The 21,473-nt window shown below is 38.6% G+C and overlaps 1 protein-coding gene across 3 annotated transcripts in view; it reads right to left on the bottom strand.

Moving 5' to 3' along the window:
- The window catches only part of ANO6 (anoctamin 6), a 191,781-nt gene that overhangs the window by 25,377 nt on the left and 144,931 nt on the right, over positions 1–21,473 (bottom strand). For all 3 annotated transcript variants that reach the window (XM_079139568.1, XM_079139569.1, XM_079139567.1), the window contains 5 exons: positions 20,285–20,362; positions 15,148–15,373; positions 13,919–14,088; positions 13,621–13,718; positions 6,031–6,161 (listed from right to left, as the gene is read on the bottom strand). In XM_079139568.1, coding sequence (XP_078995694.1) covers positions 6,031–6,161; positions 13,621–13,718; positions 13,919–14,088; positions 15,148–15,373; positions 20,285–20,362 — 703 coding nt within the window. The remainder of the gene's footprint in view (positions 1–6,030; positions 6,162–13,620; positions 13,719–13,918; positions 14,089–15,147; positions 15,374–20,284; positions 20,363–21,473) is intronic.

Raw genomic sequence — 21,473 nt, 5'->3', positions numbered from 1 at the left:
TACTGTTGGGAAGGCTGCACTCAGAGAATGTTGGAGAATATGCTGAAAACACGCAAATGAACAAGCTCCCCTAAGTCTGAATGCGAGGGCAGAGCCTTTGGAGAATCCACGTTATTACAAATCACAGAAATATATGTGATCAAAGTGTTTTGATAAGACATAATCCTTTAGGAATCTTCATCATGAAGTTTTTATGATCCAAAGGTTCCAATATATCAAGACACCAATGGGAGCTCAGAAGTTCTTTCCTCTTTTTCTGTAATTTACATGACTCTTCTATAGTAGGGCAGCAGGGGGTTGGGGGTAAGCCATACCAGAGAGAAGAAGAAAGAAGTACAAAGATCTAGGAAATAAATTTTTGGTTTTGGGTTCTTCTAACTGGCAGATCTTGTGGAATTGAGACTGGAGGAGAACAGGAAAACACTATTTACAGCCCCCTTTAGCCTTTGCTCAGACAAGGAGCAGGGACAATTCTGGTCAGGCTGGGTGAGGCTGTAGCAGGTGTGATTAGGTATGAGGAGCTGGCATTTGCTTCAGGTCTGAGAGAACAAGATCTGTTGTAGAAAGGCAGACAGGGCTGAGAAGATGGGTAAGTTGCACAGGCCAGGGAGAGGAGTTCATATTCATAGAAGTCAGACAAGCAAGGGTCAGGGTAAGTGATGTCAGAGTCAGCAGCAGAAGCAACATTAGCAATATCAGTGCCTGCGTCTGACTTACTTAAACCTCAATATACTCATCAGGCTTTGGGGCCAGGCAAGGACAATAAATGTGGAGAGTGGGTCAGAGTCAACTGTGGTACACAGGCAAGTGTGTCCTACTGAAGGTGACTGCTCACAGCTCTCATGTTGGGGTGAGGGCCCAATGTAGCAAGATCTAACCAAGAAAGGCCAGAAATTAGGATTTTATTAGTAATAAACTCAGTTAAAAATCTAAATGAGAAAAGGTATTTATTACAACAAAAGCACAGACTACTTGGGAATAAATTAATGGATAATGTTAAGACTTAATGATAATTGACTTAACAATGATGATTGAATGAATTGTAGGATATGCTAGACTCAAATTTGGGATGTATCAAAATTTTCTCCACAGAATAATTTAAAATTCTAATACAAATTTAGTTGATAATCCCAAATGGATTCTTTTTTTTTTTTTAAAGCTGAAAGGTGATGCTAGAGTTCAAGAGAAGTAAGTAACAGGTAACCAAGAGGAGGAATGTTTGCACTGACAATATTAATACAGGATGTTCTGAAAAAGAATAATAAAATGAGAACAGCTCTAGGAGTTATTGAAGTAACTGTAATACTGCTGTAATTGAAACAGTGCAGAACTAGTGCATGAATACAGGGTATGATTAAACAGAATGGTTTTAAAAAACAGATCAACATTCATGGGATTTAAGTATTTAAAATCAAGGTTCAAGTATTGGAACAAGTAGCTAAGTCACTGGAAAAACTGGTATGAGGCTGTTACTTTTGACCCCCCCAAACTCCTGAGGAATTAACAATTTTATATTTTAAAAAAGCAAAAGAAATAACATCAATGCAGTGTGATCTGTTCTGATATTCAAATGAAAATAACTTTATCAGCGTCTTTTGAAACCACCACCTTCAACAACAAAAGACTGATCATTTCAGTAAGGCAAAAGCACCCACTGTAAAGACAAACAACCATTGCCTGAAACTTCATGATCCTCTGTTGCTAATTCTTCCTTCTTCACTTTATAGTCAAGTTTCTTGAAGGAGGCATGCACTGTTTATTTCTCCACCATGCATTTTGTCCTTGAAGCCCCACATTCTGCTGTGGTCCTCACCACTGCATGGGGTCTACTCTTGTCAACTGTGCACTGATCGCTTATTCCAAAGTTCAAGCACATTCAGTTCTGTTTATTTGATCACTGGTCAGTTTCTGATATACCCAAATATTCCCTTCTTCATGGAACATGTTTTCCCTGATATTTATTCTACTTTAATTTGAAAAAGCCAACCCAAGTCATATTAAAACAAACAAACAAAAAAAAGCACTACTTAGTTTATAGTACTTTTTCCTACAGTTCCAGCAATTAAGTAGGGGCTTCGGCTATGACATCTTCTGCCTGTATTTTTCATTATGCCCCTTTTGTGATGTTCAGATCTCAACTGAGCATTCTCAGTCTGCTCTGTGTTCTGGATTTCTTCCACCTGCCCTGCTTTTCTTCCTTCTCTTTGAGGCCTTTCATCCCCCATTCACCCTTTAAATGTTTCTTTTCCCCAGGAACTCATAGGCAATTCTCTGCCAGTCTCGAAACTCCTTCTAGTCACGCTTGATCCACCCACATGAGCTCACCTGTGGCTCTTCTGAGCTCCTGCACCCTATAACCAGCTTTTTAGCCTTTCTGACACCAGCTCCTTTCTCTGTTCCCACCCTAAATATTCAGTCTCCTGGAAAGTGTCTTAACAAGTCTATTCACCATCTTCCCTACAAATCACCTCTTTATCACTTGTTAAGCTGTCTCCCTGTCTCTATTGCTATGCCCAGGCCCTCTATTTGGGCTCTTATCACTTGTTGTCTGGGCTACCTCTATAGCCTCATGAATTATCTTTCTCCCACCAAATATGGACACCATCCAAAGGAATATCTTCTATGCTACTGCTAGTGTAATCTGGTTTTCTTCACCATAACATGATACAATTCTCTTGTTTACCAATATTTTAATAGATCCCTATTTTTTTAATGATAAAGTTCAAGGCTTCTGGCCAAGCACATAAGGCCCTGGCTTACCTAATATTCCCACCTATGGATCCTTTGTTTGTCATTCTTAAAATGAACATTTAGTGTTTGTGCCTGTTTACTTTAAAATGTGTCTACTTCTGTGCGTGAAACATCTACTCCCTTCACCATACTTCAGATAACTTCCATTATGCAGTACAAAATATCACCTGCTCAGGAAGTCTAATTTGTATTCTTCTTAACACTCATGGGGTGCTAAGCTCCATGAGGGCAGGAACCAAATCTTACCTTGGTATCCTGAGTAATTGATAGAGTACCTGGCACAAACAAATGCTCAAAAAGTGTTGGAGTAAACAATGAGATAGGAAGCCTACAAATCCTCCCCAGTTACCTAGCTGTCATTTGGAAAGCTCATCATGCAGGTGGTGAGCAGGAACAGAGATGGGGAATGCAGGAGGGCAGGCCTGAATCCTGGAGTGCAGCAGGGGCTCTGGTGAGTGTGCAGAGGAGGGAGGAGAGGAAGGGCTTGGGCACAAGGGGATGTGGAGAAACCGCTGATGTTAAATGGAGAAAATAATATTGGTCAAGGTCATTGTTTTAATGATTTAAAAAACTAACTTGGAGATGGACCAAGTTAACTCAGCAAGATGAAAGAGGCAGTACAAGAGACAGGTGGGGTCACTTTGTCACTTTAGTGCACTTCACTATGGCACCTGCCCCCTGGGATGAGAGAATGGTATCTATACAGCGTGGTACTTGAGGTACAAAATGGTATCTATGGCTTCCAGATTTTAATACTGGCAGATTGTATTTCTCCTACGTTCTCTATCTAAGTTCTCAGAGTCAGGACTCAACACTCTGGGAGACAATTTTGGCTAACATCCCAAAGTTACTCAAATAATTTCAAAGGGTGGTAGGAAATCCACTAAGAAATAAAAATTTCACTCAAAAAATCATAGGCCATACAACACTTGGTGGTTAATGGGTGGGGCAATATAAATGTAAGATCAACTAACAGTTGTAGAAATCTCCAAAGTCACTTAAATATTTCTGAATTCTAGGCTCCAGTCCCTGAGCTCCTAGGTAGAACTGAAAGATGCAGAAGACTTGGTAGCTACCTCCAGAAGGCTTGGTCCCACAGGGGAGAGGCATGAATATGATCATGGTAGTGAGTGCCACTAAGGCCTAGAAGAAGGGAGCCACATGGCACTGTGAAAAGTTGAGGGGCTCTGCGGACGCTCAGCAGTAATTGTTCAGGGACATAAGAAGGGAAAAGACACGGGGCTGATGCGATGCCCAAGCAAGGGTGGAGGGCTCTGGGGTCCTTTGCTGGAAGATGCTTCCCAAAGCAGCAGGAGCCATAATTAGAGAGGTAGCTGGAGGTATCATTAGTGAACATGGGGAGAACGGGATGAAGGGGTCTGTGAGAGTGTGGCCATTCCCAAAGGCTCTCAATATTTATTTTTAGAAGAACAAAAATAATTCACAAGGCACTTGAAATTCTATCTTCCACAGCCTAGAAGGACAAAAACCAAATTCACTCTACTGTTGAATACACAATAATAGAGAGCTGATACTCAGAAACTGATTAAGTTTTCTAAGTCATTTGGTATTATTTAGATAATTGGAAAACAATTGAATAAATCTAAAAATCTGTTCATAACAGCTGTTAGTCTATCTCTTCTTATAGGGTAGGACAAAGCCAAATCATTTAGTTCATAACTATTTTAATAAGCCTGTGAAACACTAAAAGTCTTATCAACTCCCTAAAGCAGAAATATATAACTTTTCTTCTTGACACATTTATTTGATTAATCACCTGCAGAAAAAAACTTTGTTTTTCTGTTTTCTTTTGGGAGGGAGGTTAAAATAACAAATGATATTTTGCACCAGGATGTTGTTATTATTAATGCCAATAATGGCTCTAATAAAAAATATTTATAATTATGACTCATTTTGAAATAACAGGTAATTGTCTTGTAGGACTTTTGAAAATAAACAGAATAAATAAATACAGCTTCTAAATTATGTACTGCAGCTACATCCTTAATACAACCTGAGCACAAAACACAAAAAGAAATTCAAATTAGACCCTGGGCTGCTGCAAAATATTGACTGAAGAAGCCACAAAATGAACCTTTTACTAACCGAAGGATGCAGATGTGTTTCCATGTATAATGTATACTTTTGAAAGCAATTATTTTATATATAGGATGTGATTTAATAAAATTCACCTTCTATCTGCAGACTTGTCAATAGGAAACACAAAAGGGTGTCCGTTCAAACACAAAAACCCCTACACATAAATGCAAGGCCTGTCAACTAAAATTTTGTGCCTCTTTTTCTATTTTCCTAGCTTAAAAAAATTGAAATTCAATGCAGTGGTTAGCTGAAAGGGCACAGATACAAAACATGTAAATTGTTGGCCATCTATTAGCTATAAGTGTGTCATGCTTAATAGAAAAGAGGGTGTCTCCTATGGAAACCTATTTTGAGAGAGGCATCCATTTAGAGGAAACTGAGAACTCAAAATTAAATTAAACTGGAGAACAGAGACCAAAAAAGATAATACACTAATGGCAAAGACTTTCAGAAAAGAGGGGACCTGTGATAAAGTAATCTTAATTCTACACCAGCAGAAGGGTTCTCTATTCCGGTCAATCAAAAACCAGGTGGAAACCACCAAGTGGAAGAAATAGATATACTGTCCAAGGCAGGAGCCAGGTATGAAGAAAGGGGGACCTGGAATCCTTTCTGCCATGAAGCTGAAGGCTTCTAACAAGCTTCCTCTTTTCTGTCTTTCTTTCTTTTTTATTTTTGTACGGGGGATTGAACCCAGAGGTGCCTTAACACTGACACGTATCCACATTCATTTTAATTTTGAGATAGGATCTTGTTAATTTGCTGAGGACTTCACTAAGATGCTGAGGCTGGCCTTGAACTTGGGATCAGAAGTGTGTATTGGCCAACAGCCGTGTCTGCATGTACTCCAGCCAAAGCCAAACCACAACTAATATTTGCTGAGTTTCTCAGACAACACAGAGTGTTTTGAGAATGAATGGCAAAGAAGTACCTCAATGGATTTTCCATTTCATTGAATGGTAATAAATCTTTATCTTCAAAACAACATAAATATTGACAAAGACACACACAACCACCTTATTTGAAAGCCTGATTGTATAATTTTATCAAGCAGAGAAAAACATATTCCTCTTCATTTCAATATGCTAAATAATTATTTGGCTCAATAACAGATGTTTTTGGACTCTAAAACATGCTCCAACTTATTATATATCACTTAAAACTTCACTAACAACTTACTCATTTCAAGATACTCATAAAATAAGCCCAGTTTGCCCATGGGCTGCAGATGGTAATCCTGTTCCCATCGTGGTGTTATCTTTTCTGATCCTGAAACTCTGTGATACCGTCCAATTAGGTTCATGATCCAGCTGCCAAAAAGATCAAGGTAGAAATTAGATTATTATTAGACCAGGGTCATACCAGTATTTCACTGCTATTTCAAATCTGAACATGTATTCTTACCAAGAAATTAATTTCTTGTTTGCATGTTAAATTTCTTTTTATTTCTGTCTTTCTACTCCCCAGATAGTTTGAAAAGCAGGCCTAGGTTCCTGGATGTATCAAAATTGTCATGGCTACAGTCTTTTTCTTCTAGCACGTTTTCATGTGGGAGGTTTAAAAAGATATTTTTCATTTGATTAACTTCGTGTTTTTTTTTTTTTTTTTTTTAAATTTCTGCTCTCATTCAAAATGGTCTTTCCAATATGGAAATCGTCATTGAAAATAAACAAAGTAAAAGATAGAATATATGAATTGGCAATAAGTGCTATGGAGAAAAATAAAGCAGAACCTGGACTTTTTCAGGGATGCTTGGCATGGGTGAGGGGCAAACCCCAGTGACACCTAAACAAGGACGTGAGGGAGGGCAGAGCGTCAAGCACCAGAGGTGAGAGCTTCTTGAAAGAGGAACAGTGACTGTAAACACGGGGGCAGGAGCAGGCCTCCACCTTGAAATACAGCATAGAGGAGGCTCCTTTGGTCAAAGGCTAGTAGGAAACAGGGCTGCTGGGTTGGGAGCTAGGGTCTAAGAGAACTCTACTAAAAGCATTTGGATGTTTTTAACTCTGAGGGAAGTGAGGAGCCACAGGAGGGCACTAAGCAGAAAAGTGACAAATTGACATTAGATAAAATAGTTCTCATTAGATGATATGGGACTATACAGTAAGCTGAACAATTTAAGGACCAGAGAAGTGAAAAGTCCCATTGAGGTCATGTGCAGAGCTAGGAGCAGCAGCTCTGCCCACTATGGGACACTTCCCCCACAGAACTATCTGTTCTGTCTTAGTTGTCATGCTTTTTTCTCTCTCAAAGCCCTGTGGCCTAGATAAATGCTTTCCCACTTTTTATGGCAATTTGCCCTGAAAAGAAATCTGAGTTGGCAGTAAAATGAGGTGTGCACCTGTAGTGTGAAGAACCATTGTCCCCTCAAGCAACAGCCAGCTTGTGGTTTACTTGTGGAGTTCATCAGAAGAGGCACCATAACAACGAGCAACTTCAAGCACACATACGACATCTGGCTAAGCTTTGGCTGATTAAACAACATGTTTGTGTGAATTTCAAATTCTGACAAAGGGGACTATAAAGAATTGCTGCAAGAAAACCACTCAGGCCATCATGCTCCTCCTCCTGGGTACACAGCGCTCACACATGAACCAGTCTAAGACAGGATGGAGGTGGCTCTCTGTGCTGGGATTCCCCACTGCCACTCATCCCAGCCCTAACTCTGCCTGATCACTCACTACCCAGGCCTTACTCAGAGGAGATGCTCTGCCATCAACATGGCCCTGGCTTCACAATCTTTCCCTATGTCTATCTCATTGATGAAATCACAGAGGCAACAGTAAGCTTAAGAAAGTAGAGGAGATTTGACTCAGACGACCCTGAATCAGAATCCACATTCATTGCTTTACTTTGGTAAAGTTAAAAGAAAATAAGGTGATAAAACACATATTGTCCAGGGCTGCTGTCAGGATTAAACAATTTAAAACAGGTCAAAGCTTTAGGACATTTCCTAACACACCCATTCCCACTGTATGGGATTTCCTGTTGACCAGCATAGGTCACATTGGCTGAAGCCAACTGAAAATCTGGCCTACATTATTGGGAATATTGGCTTGGGGCTACCTGGCCACCTGGACCAGTGGTTTTCACTTCAGTACTTAGAAGAAAGATGTGGAATGCTTGCTAATAGTGCAGCTTCCTATCCTGCAGCTACGGAACTGAGGCATGTTCTGGATCTGCAGTTTTGCAGCCATCCCAGGGGCCTGTTACACAGGTAGTTCTGAGGCTCACACATGTTCACCACCCTTCATGACACCTAATATTTTTATGGGTTTATTTTTTGCTCTGCCTCCCTTCCAGTCTCAGTCTCCTCTGAGTCCTTTCCATGTCCCCCAGAGAAGCAGATATTTTTCTCTAAGGCCCCAAATCCATCATAATTGGGATCCAAAAGAAGCATTTATTTTGTTGCATTACTAACTCATCTGGTGTTTCCATCCCTACTGTTCTGTATCCCCACTCATCATGGGTCATATGACAAGTATTTCCAACTAGTTTTCTTTTCTAGCTACACACTCTAAGTCTCTTGTTCAGCTGAACCACTCATCCATCTACTGTCGCCCTGGGTCTTTTGAGTTTTCTACCGGACTACAGCTCTAGTACTGGATTTCAATCTTGACTACACGTGAGAATCACTTGTAGAACTTTTAAAAATATACCAGATTCTTATTCCCCTGGCTAAAGCTAGAAGGAGGGCAGTGGTTACAAAACGATTTCTTTAAAAAATTTTCCATGCATGTTAACCTAACCTCATTGTAATAAGCTGTCCTTTACTTAGTACTTATAGATGGCATGATGCACTTTATACCTTTCTTTTGGCCTTTCCTTTATCGTAATTAGCCCACCTACTAAACAGTGATCATTTATGTTTAGAACATTCTATAGTATTCCTACTTACAAAGCTTCAAAGCCAAGCATCCCTTACTATCTGCATCTGTTTCATGTCTGAGTTCACTGCTCTTGAACTTAAAGGGTGACTGTGGGTCGTGAGGGCTACCTGCATTTAGGACCCCTGACTGTATGTCTCTGGGGCATCTATATAGCAAGACCACATCTTGCAAAGGGATACCTTTTCCTCTGATGGTTCATTTTTCTTATTAGTGGTGAATACTCATTGGAAAATATAGAGAACATGGAAAGGAAGAAAATTATAATCATCTACTATCTAAACATCAAAAGATACTAACGCCATATGCATTTTGGATGTTTATTTTCCTCAACATGTTATCATAAAAATTTCTCCAGAGTAATATGCTTAACACAGGAATTGTACTAGGCTTTTGCAAGTACAGAATGAAATAAAATCCCAGGAATGTCTCAAGTAAGTGGTGCTTCGAAGGTCAAAGGGCTCTGAGCTGGTTCTCTGGGTCCTTGTCTGTGATTCACTGATGCTCTGAACTTGAAGCATTTGAGGCACTTATCTGTCTCATGGTTCATGCCAAGTGCCTGCTCAATGCCAAGGTCCAGTCCAGGTATGGGAGACCCCCCGGGGAACCTGGCCACAGTGCCAGACATGCCGTTTCTCTGGTTCCAAGAGTCCTAGTCAAATATTTCACCATGTTCCTTTTGACACATTAACTTGACATGAAAACAGCTGCTGACTTACAAGGCTTTTCTTTCCTTTCCTATCTATTATTGGGCAGCAAGGATGACAGTTATATCACTGACATGTTAAGATCTTGTATGAGAAATTATAAGGAGGACACTGGCACCTACACAAAGAAGAAGCCCAAGTCATTCTCTAATTTGGCTAACACCTGGCATTCCTAGCTTTTAAACTAAGGGGGAGGTGATTTAAAACGTACTGCAGAAATACTTTAGACCAGGAGTAGAAATATCTAAAGGTCATCGTGATTTTTAACAATGGACCTACTTGAAGTGAAAATATAAACAGGTCATGCAGACTATAATTCACCCTTTATTTAAAAACATCTCATATGAATGAATTTCATTTTGTATGAATTTCTCATTATTAGTTTAGAAAATCTACTCTCCCAGCTACATTTTCAAATTGGAGAATAGTTCACTGCCAGCCAATTAATTATCAAAAACTTAGTGTTAAATAATTAATATGCTTGGCTTAGAAAATGTTCTTTAATAATAAAAGAATGAGTTAAGACTTTCCTCTATTTTCTTCTATATTTATTTTCCCTGTATTTATTTTCACATAGAAACAAACATAGTATTATTTGTGCTTGACCTACTTTTACTTATCTGGAAAAATCTTAATATTTGTTGTTTTCTGCACAGTAGGGTTATAAAATATTAATTTCACAGTTAAAGCCAGAATCCCTTTCTAGGAAGAGGGTGGGAGAAGGGAAGGTGAAATATTTTTGTTTAGAGAAAGACTCTGGTGGTTCACCCTAAAGATGGAGGAGGAAGAAATCCAGTGTTATAATTAACACTGTACAGGAGGATGAACGGAAACCTGACCATGGGAGAGACGCAGAAGAAAGCTCAGGAGGGGAGGATCAGGAAAGGGGAGTTGTATGTGATGTGGGGAAGACAGGGAAGAATGGCAGGAGGCTAGAGAAAGAAGTATGATAAGTTTAAAAGACCTTGTTTGCAGAGTGGGATAAGAACTTTTTAAAAAGCTTCTGCACAGCAAAGGAAACCATCGACAGAGCCTACAGAATGGGAAAAAAATCTCTGCTACCCGCACCTCAGATGAAGTGTTAATTTCCGGGATATACAAAGAACTCAAAAAGCTTAACATGAAAAAAAACAAAACAAAAACAAATCATCCAATCAATAAATGGGCAAAGGAACTAAACAGACACTTCTCAAAATAAGAAATATGAATGGTCAACAAATACATGAAAAAATGTTCAACATCTCTAGCAATTAGAGAAATTCAAATTAATACTATACTGAGATTACATCTCATTCCAACCAGAATGGCAAGTATCAAGAATACAAGTAACAGTGTTGGCGAGGATGTGGGGAAAAACGTACGCTCATACTTTGTTGTGGAACTGCAAATTAGTGTAACCACTGTGGAAAGCAGTATGGAGATGCCTCAAAAAACTAGGAATGGAACCACCACTTGACCCAGTTATACCATTCCTTGGTGTCTATCCAAAGGAGTTAAAATCAGGATACTATAGAGACACAGCCACATCAATTTTTTTTAGCAGCACAGTTCACAATAGCTAAGCTATGAACCAATCCAGATACCCATCAACAGATGAATGCATAAAGAAACTGTGGCATATATACACAATGGAATATTATTCAGCCATAAATAAGAATGACTTTATGACATTTGCTGGTAAGTGGATGGATCTGGGGACTATCATGCTAAGTGAAATAAGCCAATCCCCCAAAACCAAAGGTCGAATGTTCTCTCTGATATGTGGATGCAAACTGTTTTAGTCAGATTTTTTGCTTCTGTGACTAGAAAACCCAACCAGAACAATTGTAGGGGAGGAAGAATTTGAGGGCTCATGGTTTCAGAGATCTTACTTAGTCTGTAGAAGGCTGGCTCCATGCCTTGAGACTCGAGGTGAGGCAGAACATCAAGGAGGAAGAGTGTGGCAGAGGGAAGCAGCTCAAATGGTGATCAGGAAGCAGAGAGAGAGGTCTCTACTTGTCAGATACAAATATATACCCTAAAGCCACTTTCACAATTCCCACCTCCTCCAGCCACATCCTATCATTTCAGTTACCACTCAGTTAATCCCTATCAGGGGATTAATTCACGGATTGGGTAATGACTCTCACAACCCAAAAATTTCTCCTCTGAACCTTCTCACATTGTCTTACATGTGAACTTTTGGGGGACACCTCCCAACCAAATCATAACACTAACCCACAAAAAGGGGGTGGGGAAGAATAGAAGTTCAGTGGATTAAACAAAGGGAATTGAAGGGAAGGGAGGAAGACAGGAATAAGAAAGAGGAATGAATCTGATATAACTTTCCTATGTACATGTATGAATATACCACAGTGAATTGCAACATCATGTACATCTACAAGACTGGGATTCTAATTAGAATAAGATATATTCTGTGTGTGTGTGTGTGTGTGTGTGTGTGTATCAAATAGATTCTACTGTCATGTATAATTAAGAAGAACAAATAAAAAAATAAATTTAAAAAATAAATTAAAGGGGGAGGTTTTTAAATTTCAAAACATAAATTGCTTGAGTTTCTGCCTTCATTCACTAAACATCAGTAAAGCATGCACATTGGAGTGATTTTGGAGGACACTAGGGAGAGGGCTGTGCACCCTCTGCATTTGGGTTGGCATGGAATAGAGAAAGGTACAGATATAGGAGGCAAGACAGATGAGAGATCAAAAGTTTTGCAAGAGCAGAAACTCAGAGCAGAAATCACCCTGGAAAAATAAGTATGGTAGGCAGAACAATGGTCTGTCCAAAGTGTTTCTCTCCTAATTCACAGAACATATGTGTGTGTTAGTTTCCCTGGTAAAGGTATGGTTGCTGATCAGCTGACTTTAATACAGGGAGATCATCCTAGATGATCCAGGTATCCAATATAATCACAAAGATTGTTAAAGGAGGAAGAGGGAGGCAGAAGAAAAAGGGAAATAAGGAAAGACAGGAAGAGAGGAAGAGGGAGCCACAGAAATCAGAGGCACTGCTGCCTTTGTGGAAAGAGAAGAGGTCACAAGCCAAGAGATGTGGGTGGCCTCTGGAATCAAGAGAAGGTAGAGAAAGAGATTCACCTGAGAGATTTCAGTAAGGAACATGCCTGCCAACACCTTGAATTTAGCCCAGACTGCTGACTTCCCAAACCATAAGACAATACATTTGTGTCATTTTAACCCATTAATTTTGTAGCAATCTGTTGCAGCAGCAAAAGAAAACTAATATAATAGGTTCCCTGAAATTCTCAGAGAATGCAGAAGGTGCTGGACTTTTCCAGTTTGATGTAGATGGGACTGAAGTGAAAACTTAGGACAGTGCAATTTGAGTTAATATCTTCAGTATAGCTATATCTTATTCTCATTTTTTGAGGGAATAAAAAGTTAAGTCAAAACCTTTGTGGTTATTATTTTAGACAATTACCTCCTTAAACATTATACGTAAATCAATGTGCCTTAGGCTCACAAGAGAACTTCTTTATTGATATCCTGGGGGTCGAACCCAGGGGGCTCAGGTGTAGCAGGCAGGTGCTCTACCACTGAGCTACATTCCAGTCCAGAATTCCTGTCCCTGAAGGCATATGAGTTTGGAGTCATGGTGCCCTGGTATGGAATCCTACAGTAACCTCTTATTGCCTCTGTGAACTTGGGTAAAACATTTAATCTGTTTAAGCTATAAATTTTCATTGCAAAACCAAGATAAAACAAGATAGTTTAAAAATTAAATGAGAGAAAGACATAAAGCAATCCAGTGACAGGCATATACTAAGAATTCAGCAAATCCCTATTTGATGACTTTAAAACATACAACACAAAGGGGAGGGTGTAGGGTGCTGTGAGAAATTGGGGACACATGTAGTTCACATTCTAAGGAAGGGCCACGCTCAGAGGCCTGTGATTAGTCAACCACAATGACAGCTTAAAGACACAAACTGTAGCAGGTGAGGTTTCACTAAACAGAACGAAGGTTCTATGTGATTATTAAACACTTGATAGGTATAAAGTGTTTGTTGGACTATCCTGTCTTAACACCTTTAATAATCGATTCCAATCCATTTTAGAGGTGGACATGCAGCTATGTGGCTATGTAGGTAAATTATTTCACCAGGTGGGCTGACGGACCTCCTGCCTGTTACCCAAGCTACACTATCTAATACTCACGGAAGCAAGACTTCTTGTATATTATTCCAGATTGCTTTTCCTCCCATGATTATTGTCAGTTGAGTAGTTAGTTCAAGGAGACAGCCACCTGGGTCACACTGGAATGTTAAAAAGAAAATCCCATTTAGATTATAGATGCATGTAACTTGGAATATAGTCAGTAATTTTATTTTTCTGATATTTATTCTGTCTAGACTAAAAACATCTAAAAAAAAAAATGAGGAAATTATTCATTAGGTAAGTGAGAGAAAGCATGAAGCAGCTTAAACTGTAAAAAGAACACAATGTATTTTCACACCTCTTCATTTCTGTACTTTCCCAGCCAATACACTGGGTCTCCTGGGTAGCCCACGAATTTGCCCTTAAAGAATGCTATGTAGAAGCATGAAGAGTAGTAGTTGACAAACTGGAATAAGAACATCTTCATGGTTAGACTGTTCTCATAATCAGTCTGAGTCCTTGGGAGTTCTGCAATTAAAACAAAATAAAACAGAAAAAAAGATTTTAAAATTGTGAACGGCTTTGAAACTCTAATCAAAGACACTGATGCATGAGTTAACATGTTGAAAAAAAAAAAACACAATTCACACTGTTTTCATTTAAGCTGTTTTCAGTTCCTTAATATAGCCACTGTGTTAATGCCAAGTTTACACATTGTTATGAGTTCTCACCACAGAGTACAATATCCCACATGGCAAAATGTATGTGTGTGTGTGTGTGAATGTACACGTTAGTTTTTTTTTTTAATCATTCCTTAAAATTTACAAGTACTATGTTATCAAATGGACAAGGACTAGCTTAGATCTAGACTAACAGAACATTACTTTTGAATTGCCTGCTGAGTGATACTCTTTCGTCTTCCTGAATTGCAGTAAGACAACCACAAAACAAGGGGCAGCTTGCTAGAAGCACATGGGGGAGACAAAACAGGTCATCCTTCTAGCTTGGCATCTAAATCAGTCTGATTGTTCTTAGATGACCACTTAGTCCATTCAGAGAAGGACACAGATGTATGCAGGGTGTGGAAAGCACTTAACTCTGGCCACTAAGCAGCTGCCTGGGACACAAGCCAGGGGGAAGAAACACTTATTACAAAAGCCAGAGCTGCCGAGCATTATATTAATATGAACGGCATAGAGGAAGACATGCAGCAGTGTGATTGCTTGTCCTCTCCTCAATGAGCGTATTTGCCACTGGAACCATGACCTTATTCCACTTATTTGCAATAAAGAGACTATTTACTTTCAACAATAGAGTACATGATCTAATGTAATTGAAAATATTATTCAGCACTGATCTGTTTACACAGAGCTTGGACAGTATAATGATTGTCTTTGCTCTACCCCTCTTACTAATATAAAGCTGTTGATAATTCTTTTCCCATACAGGCTAAAGAAAATACATTTACACTTGAAATTTTCTAAAATTTGTAACCTCCAGGATTGAAATGGATAAAGATTCAATCTTTAATTTTACCAAGATTCTAAAAATGTCCCAGGAATTGCCTAAGCTAGGGTAGAACCTTACCGAAATTAGTAATCATAATGGCCACTTTTTCATATATGGTGTTCAGAATCATGATGATGATAAAGCTGATGATGGAAGCTGTGATGGACGTGGCCGTTTGTGGAGTCAGGTACTTCTGGATTGGGTCTGTCCCATTGACGTTCTTGGGAAGTTTTGCAGAAAATACAATGAATACTGAGAGCCGATAGACGATGATTCCAATAACTGAAGCAATGATCAGCAGGATCTGAAAGCATTATAAACAGCAGTATGAGACTCCAGCGATCAGATTTTTACTGTTAATAATTGGCACATTTATTTAACTAAGGTACATGTGTAAAGTGTCGTGAATCTCCCATGTGCCACAAGACAGGAGGAAAACAGGGCACGAGAAAGGGAAAGGAATGCTGGAAGTAAAAAGTGTGGGTACAACAGATGTAATGTTAACAGGGGAATGTGCACAGGGGTGAAATGGAATATGAGAACTCGCTGTACTTTCTTTTTCTTTTTTTTTTTTTTTTTTGAGGAGTTTGAGGCTCAGCGAGGTGAGATGAAATGCTCAAAGGTCCAGATTTAGGAGTCGGCTCTCCTCCACCCACCTGCCACCCACCAGTTCATTCTTGGACACCAATTGCCTTTCCCAGAGTAAGGGCTCCTTGCCTCAGTGCCCACTGTCACTTCGCCTCAGAGGGCAGAAGCCCAGGGGTGGCAGGGCCTCCAAAGCTGGGTAGCGGGATCCTGGGCCCTGGGTCTGAACCTTTCTGGTTGGCAGAGGTGCCTCCAGGAGCAGCAAGTCACGGGCACAGTGAGCTCAGGGAATTTGACAAATGTTTATGAAACCTTTGTCATTACACAGTTAATGATCCTGATTCGGACCTGCAAAAGCAGTCACTCATGCCATGTCCCAGATTTAAGGCTCGATGTACTTTCTATGCAAATTTTCTATAAACCTAAAAACCGCTCTAGAACAGAAAGTCTATTAAAAAAGAGTGTTCTCAACAGACAGCAAAAAATTGGAATAACTAGTAGCATGTTAAGGAAGAAGGAAAGTATCTGTGATCAGAGAGCCAATGAAAACATCCCTTCTACTACAATTACTGAATGACTGAGGTTAGAAATATGTGGGGTTTTGCTGAGTAATACTCCATTAAGAAGATATGATTTTTTTTTCAGCAGAGAACCTGTCACCAACTCGAGGGTAAGCAGGTGCTAGCTTCTCTCTAATCACAGAATCGAGGGAGGTTCTGGACAGGCCATGAAGTTGGCCCAGAGGTGTCCTGTGTCAACTATCTCTACTGACAAAAGCTTCTTGTGCTTTCCCCACTCGGGCCTCCAGCTGGCAGTTGTTCCTACCTGCATTTCCATGTTTTTGGTTTTTTTTTCACTGATGCTCTGCATTTTTGACTCAGTCCCGGCATCAGTGTAGGTATTGGAAGCACAGTTTGCACATAAAAGCATTTTACTTTTTCAGTAAGCAGATTTTCTCTGGTCACTGAATAATGCACATTAAAGACCCCATGAATTTTTTTCCCAACTCGATTTACAACATTAGACATTGTTAGAGAGGTATCTTTAAGCTGTTTTCTATACATCTATTTTCTTGACTGGACTCCAGGATCATGTTGTTAATGTGTCTGACTGCTCCTGATGCATGCCACAAAAGAGAAAAGATACAGAGAATGGAAACTTCAGGACCAAGCAAATCATGCCACAGTGTTGGTAGTAATGGGCAGAGGCTGCTTTTCACCTGCAGAGTACAGTACAGGGAATGATTACAGGATGGTCCTTGCACGTGAATCCCAGCTCTGCCACTGCCTCAACACACATAGTACAAATTCACCTCTGGGGCTTCAGTTTCCTCATCTGTACATAAGCATAAGATAGCACCTAGCTTATAGAATTGTGGAGGATGCAGGGAGTCACTACAAGTAAAAACACTTAAGCCCAGGCACATGAAAAGCACTATTTAGATACTACCTATGTGATGGTGACCAAAGTGTTAAGAAGCCATTTTTCTTATGTTTTAAGCAATAATCCACTTACAGAGAAGGCATTATCCTTTCCTTCACAGTTAAGTCTTAACTCATTAAATACACCAGAAATTAGTAATCGTAATGGTCACTTTTTCATATATAGAGTTCAGAAACTCATGAAACAAACAAGATCTTGGTACGTATGTATGTAAAAAATTAGCTAAAGCTAAGGAAAAGCGGAGAAGATGTTGAGTCGCCCTTGCTCAGCACAACACATACAGGCTATTTAAATATTACACAGTTCTAAAAATTACCTCCATAAATATTTTGATAATTATTAAGTAATTCTAACAGCAGTCTTTAAATGCCTACTGTTCACCTCAGCATGTGTATTTGTTGACTCCTTATAACAAACCTCTGCAGTAGGTAGTATTCTCTCTCTTTTATGGATGAGAAAATAGAGAGTAAGCCATTTGTTCAAGACTAAGCATCTAGGAAGCAAAAGACTTGGGATTCCCAAAGACTCAAAAAACACACTGACCCCTACATGGGAATGCCTCCCATGTGGTTTATGAAATGAATTCTAATTCATTCCAGAGCTCGTACACATTTGATATGTTTTCATACGTCTTCAGGATGATAAATATGTTCAATATCTCTTCATAGGAGAGGGGAAGCCTTCTTTCTCCTTCAAGTTTTTTTATTTAACTTTTTTGATTCTAGTTTTAATATACTTTAGTATGGTATTCACTGTAGAAAATTTGAAAGTACCCTGTAGTGGACACTTGCTGCTTTTGCTGGCCTGGATCTGTTCACTGTCCTAGCAGAGAACCCAGATTTTGTTGTGGGGGCACTAACCCTACTCCATCAGCCCTGAGGTGTGTGTAGGATCACCCCCACAGTGCTCCAAGGTCAGAGTCTGATTGGTTTGAGACAAATACGTCTCCCCTCCCACTGGTCATAGCCTATGATTCAGGGATTGAGATCTGACCCAGCAAGAGCCATTCAGTGTGAGGAGACAACTGTTAGTGTCCATGGGAGGAAGTAGCTTCCTTCATCCACAGAGAGGTCATTGAAAAAGACCTCTCTTTCTTGGATATGATATGGGATCTGAAATGCTGCAGTCATTTTGCCACTGTAAGGTAGTATCTTGACCCACCACACTGTAAGTCACCTGGGACAGAAGGAAGACAGAACAAAACATACACTTTGATGCTATTTAGGCTCAGTAGCACCCCTGACTAAAGCCACACCTCCAATCTGGAATTTTCAGTTCAATGACCAATGAATCTCACCTTCCCCTGTTTTGTTCTGTTTAAACCAACTGGAGACTGATTTTGCCACCTACAGTGGAAAGACTTGTATAAAACAAATAAAGAAAAATAGGCAAATTTACCTACTCTTCACATATAGGCATAATTCTTTCAGAACTATGTACTCTTTGCATATTTAAAACTACTACAGGGGCTGGGCCTGTAGGTCTGTGGTAGAGCACTTCCTAGCATGTGCGAGGCTCTGGGTTCAATTCTTAGCACCACATAAAAATAAATGAAGTAAAGGCATTCTGCCTATCTATGACTACAAAAAAAAAAAATTAGATATTAAAAAAATTAAAAACACTTTACATATTTTATCCTTTCTTTAAACTTATTATAAACCATAGGCATTTTTATGCATCATAAAATATTTTCATGAGTGTGATTTTTCAAGACTAGAAAATATACAAATATATGGTGGGTTTGAAGTAGGACATTTTGGTTGAGATATTCATGTGTGTATGTGTTTGTGAATGTGTATGTAAAATGTCGCGATGATGTCTGAAAAATCTTTCTTTTATTTGCAATTTGGAAGTATTTGTTGACTATAAGTTTCTAAAATCTAAATTAGTGGATTAAAGCGTAAGAGTATTTTTGGGACTCTTGATACACATGGCCTAACTGCTTTCTAGGAAGGCTGGAGCAATGTAAAATCCAGGACCCCAACATGAGAATAGCTGATCCTGCACCTCATCCTCACAAACTCTGAGCCTTGTTTGAGAGGCAAAATACTGTATCTCATTTTAATGTGCACTATTTAATTATTATTGAGGTTTGACTATTTTTCATGCTTATCAGTAACCATATTTTTTCTTTAGTAAATACATTATTTATGTTCTCTCTTTTGTTACTAAGATCAGTGTGTTCTCTGGATTCTGTGTATTAGAGGTATTAACACTTTGCTATCTTCACAAATATTTCTTCTCATGTTTTGCTGAAATTTAGTGTATGGGAATCTTTAGATATTTTCCTCTGAAACTTCTTCCATTGCTGGTTAAATGTAGAATGTCTTTTTATATCTAGAGATTGTATATTCATTAATGTTTATTTCTAGCTTATGGTTTAACATTTTTAAAAAGTGGTCTTGGAACTTATTATAGTGTGGTTCAAAATATGGCTTTAAACTTTATTTTTTCCTCTAATTGCTAATAAGCATTCTATTGCCATTTATTGCATAATCTCTACTTATCACATGGATTTATAATGAATGCCTCCCTTCTGATATGCCAAATTACTGATACCAGAGCCTATTTCTGGGCTTCATGTCCTATCCTCTAATCTACTTTTCTTGAGCCAGTGCAACTCTCACAAAATTATATTACTAGTATGTTTTTATTAATAACAAATCCAAAACTAATTTAATAAGTTCATCTAAAATTCTTTTTTAAGACTTTCATGTCTTCCAGTAGTTTTTTTTTTTTTTTTTTTTTTTAATTCCCATTCTCTATCTGCTAAGGATATTTCTGGACATTTTTTTAGGTTGTTAACAATGGAATGCTTTAGAATTCTTAATGCCTCCCATTTGGTATCTTCACCAGAAACTGGAAAATACTGAACCACTGGACTGATTTAAACAAATGAGGTAGAAGGAACTAGAAGAACCTGTGAGGACAGATAAGACAGTCTGAAACCTTGACAGTCACTCTAGGTGGTGGCTAAGCAGCTCCCTATAAGCATCTCTTATGAAGCCACAATTTCCAGGGTTGAGTTTCCTCGATATTAAAAATAAGACACTGAAAAGTTATGTAATAAAAAATTAATAAATTTCTAAAAAAATTGTGTGTGTGTGTGTGTGTGTGAGAGAGAGAGAGAGAGAGAGAGAGAGAGAGAGAGAGAGAGAGAGAGCGAGCGAGAGAGAGAAATTCTTACCCAGAAAAGGACAGCACTTGCACAGAGGGTTATCCGTATACACTTTCCCCAGGCAGTGAAGGGAATGCGTTCTTCTTCCTAATTAAAAGAAAAAAGTTTAGTCAAGGGAATTACTCCAATACAATTACTTTTCTCCCAATCTGTCAGTAAATCTTAAGCTTAATTTTTTTAAAATAAATTGATTCATAAGTCGAGTCTATTCATGATTGTACATTTTTTGTTAATAATTTCAAATAGACATGCAATAAGATATGAGCAGTGTTAATTTTATAACAGTCTTTGGAAAATGTAAGCATGAGTAATAAACTGTTTTTCTGCCATGACCTGTACTTAGGAATCTAGATACCTGTCAGTGCTGAGCCATAAAGCTGACATTCCTGGGCTTATCTTGAATTTTGAAAATGACCAAGATGACAGTGCAGAGCCCAGGGAGACAAAATGTGTCTATAAATACTAGGTATTCAATATGTGTTTCTTGGTTGAACTTTATATATTAATTTGATGAATTTTTTAGGGAGTTTCCATTTTATACTTTATAGGAATAAATTTAGATTCTTAAAAGAAGAAATCAATATTCTTCATTATTTACCTGGATAATAAAAGCAGCTACAATATATTAATAGCTGCAAATACTTACATGGTATGTATTTTGTGCTGGGTACTATTCAAAGTGGGTTTTACACATAAACTCAATTACTCCTTACCACAATGATACAGCTGCAACTCTATTATCACCATTTTATAGATGAGGAAACTGAGGTACAGAGAAGTTAAATAATTTTTCTCAAATCACCCAATTAGTAAGTTGCCGTGTTCATGCCAGAACTCAGGCAGTCTCATTCCTTAGACTTCACCACTGGACCATAGCCTCTCTAAACAGTGCAGGATACACTGACAATAAAAATGAAATGAGGAAGAAATAAAGAAGGGAAGTTTCATTTGCAATTTCTTAACAAGTGACATTTCAGTAGAAATTTGACTTATTAAATAGTTGCCAATTTTAAATACAAAATTGATAGGTTTAAATGGCCAAATTGTTATTAGTATTTTTTCAATGTTGCTGATACTATAAAGCTTTTATTTTTCAGTACCTACTTTATGAACATCTAATTTTGTCTAAGTATCAGCTTTCCTTTCTGAATATATAATCTTTCAACACATGCTTTGACCTGTCTGCTCTAGTAACTGG

This window comes from Sciurus vulgaris (genome assembly GCF_902686455.1).
Source record: "Sciurus vulgaris genome assembly, chromosome: 5".
NCBI lineage: Eukaryota > Metazoa > Chordata > Mammalia > Rodentia > Sciuridae > Sciurus > Sciurus vulgaris.
The sequence above is the reverse complement of the archived record's forward strand: the minus strand, read 5'-3'. Positions and strand labels throughout refer to the sequence as shown.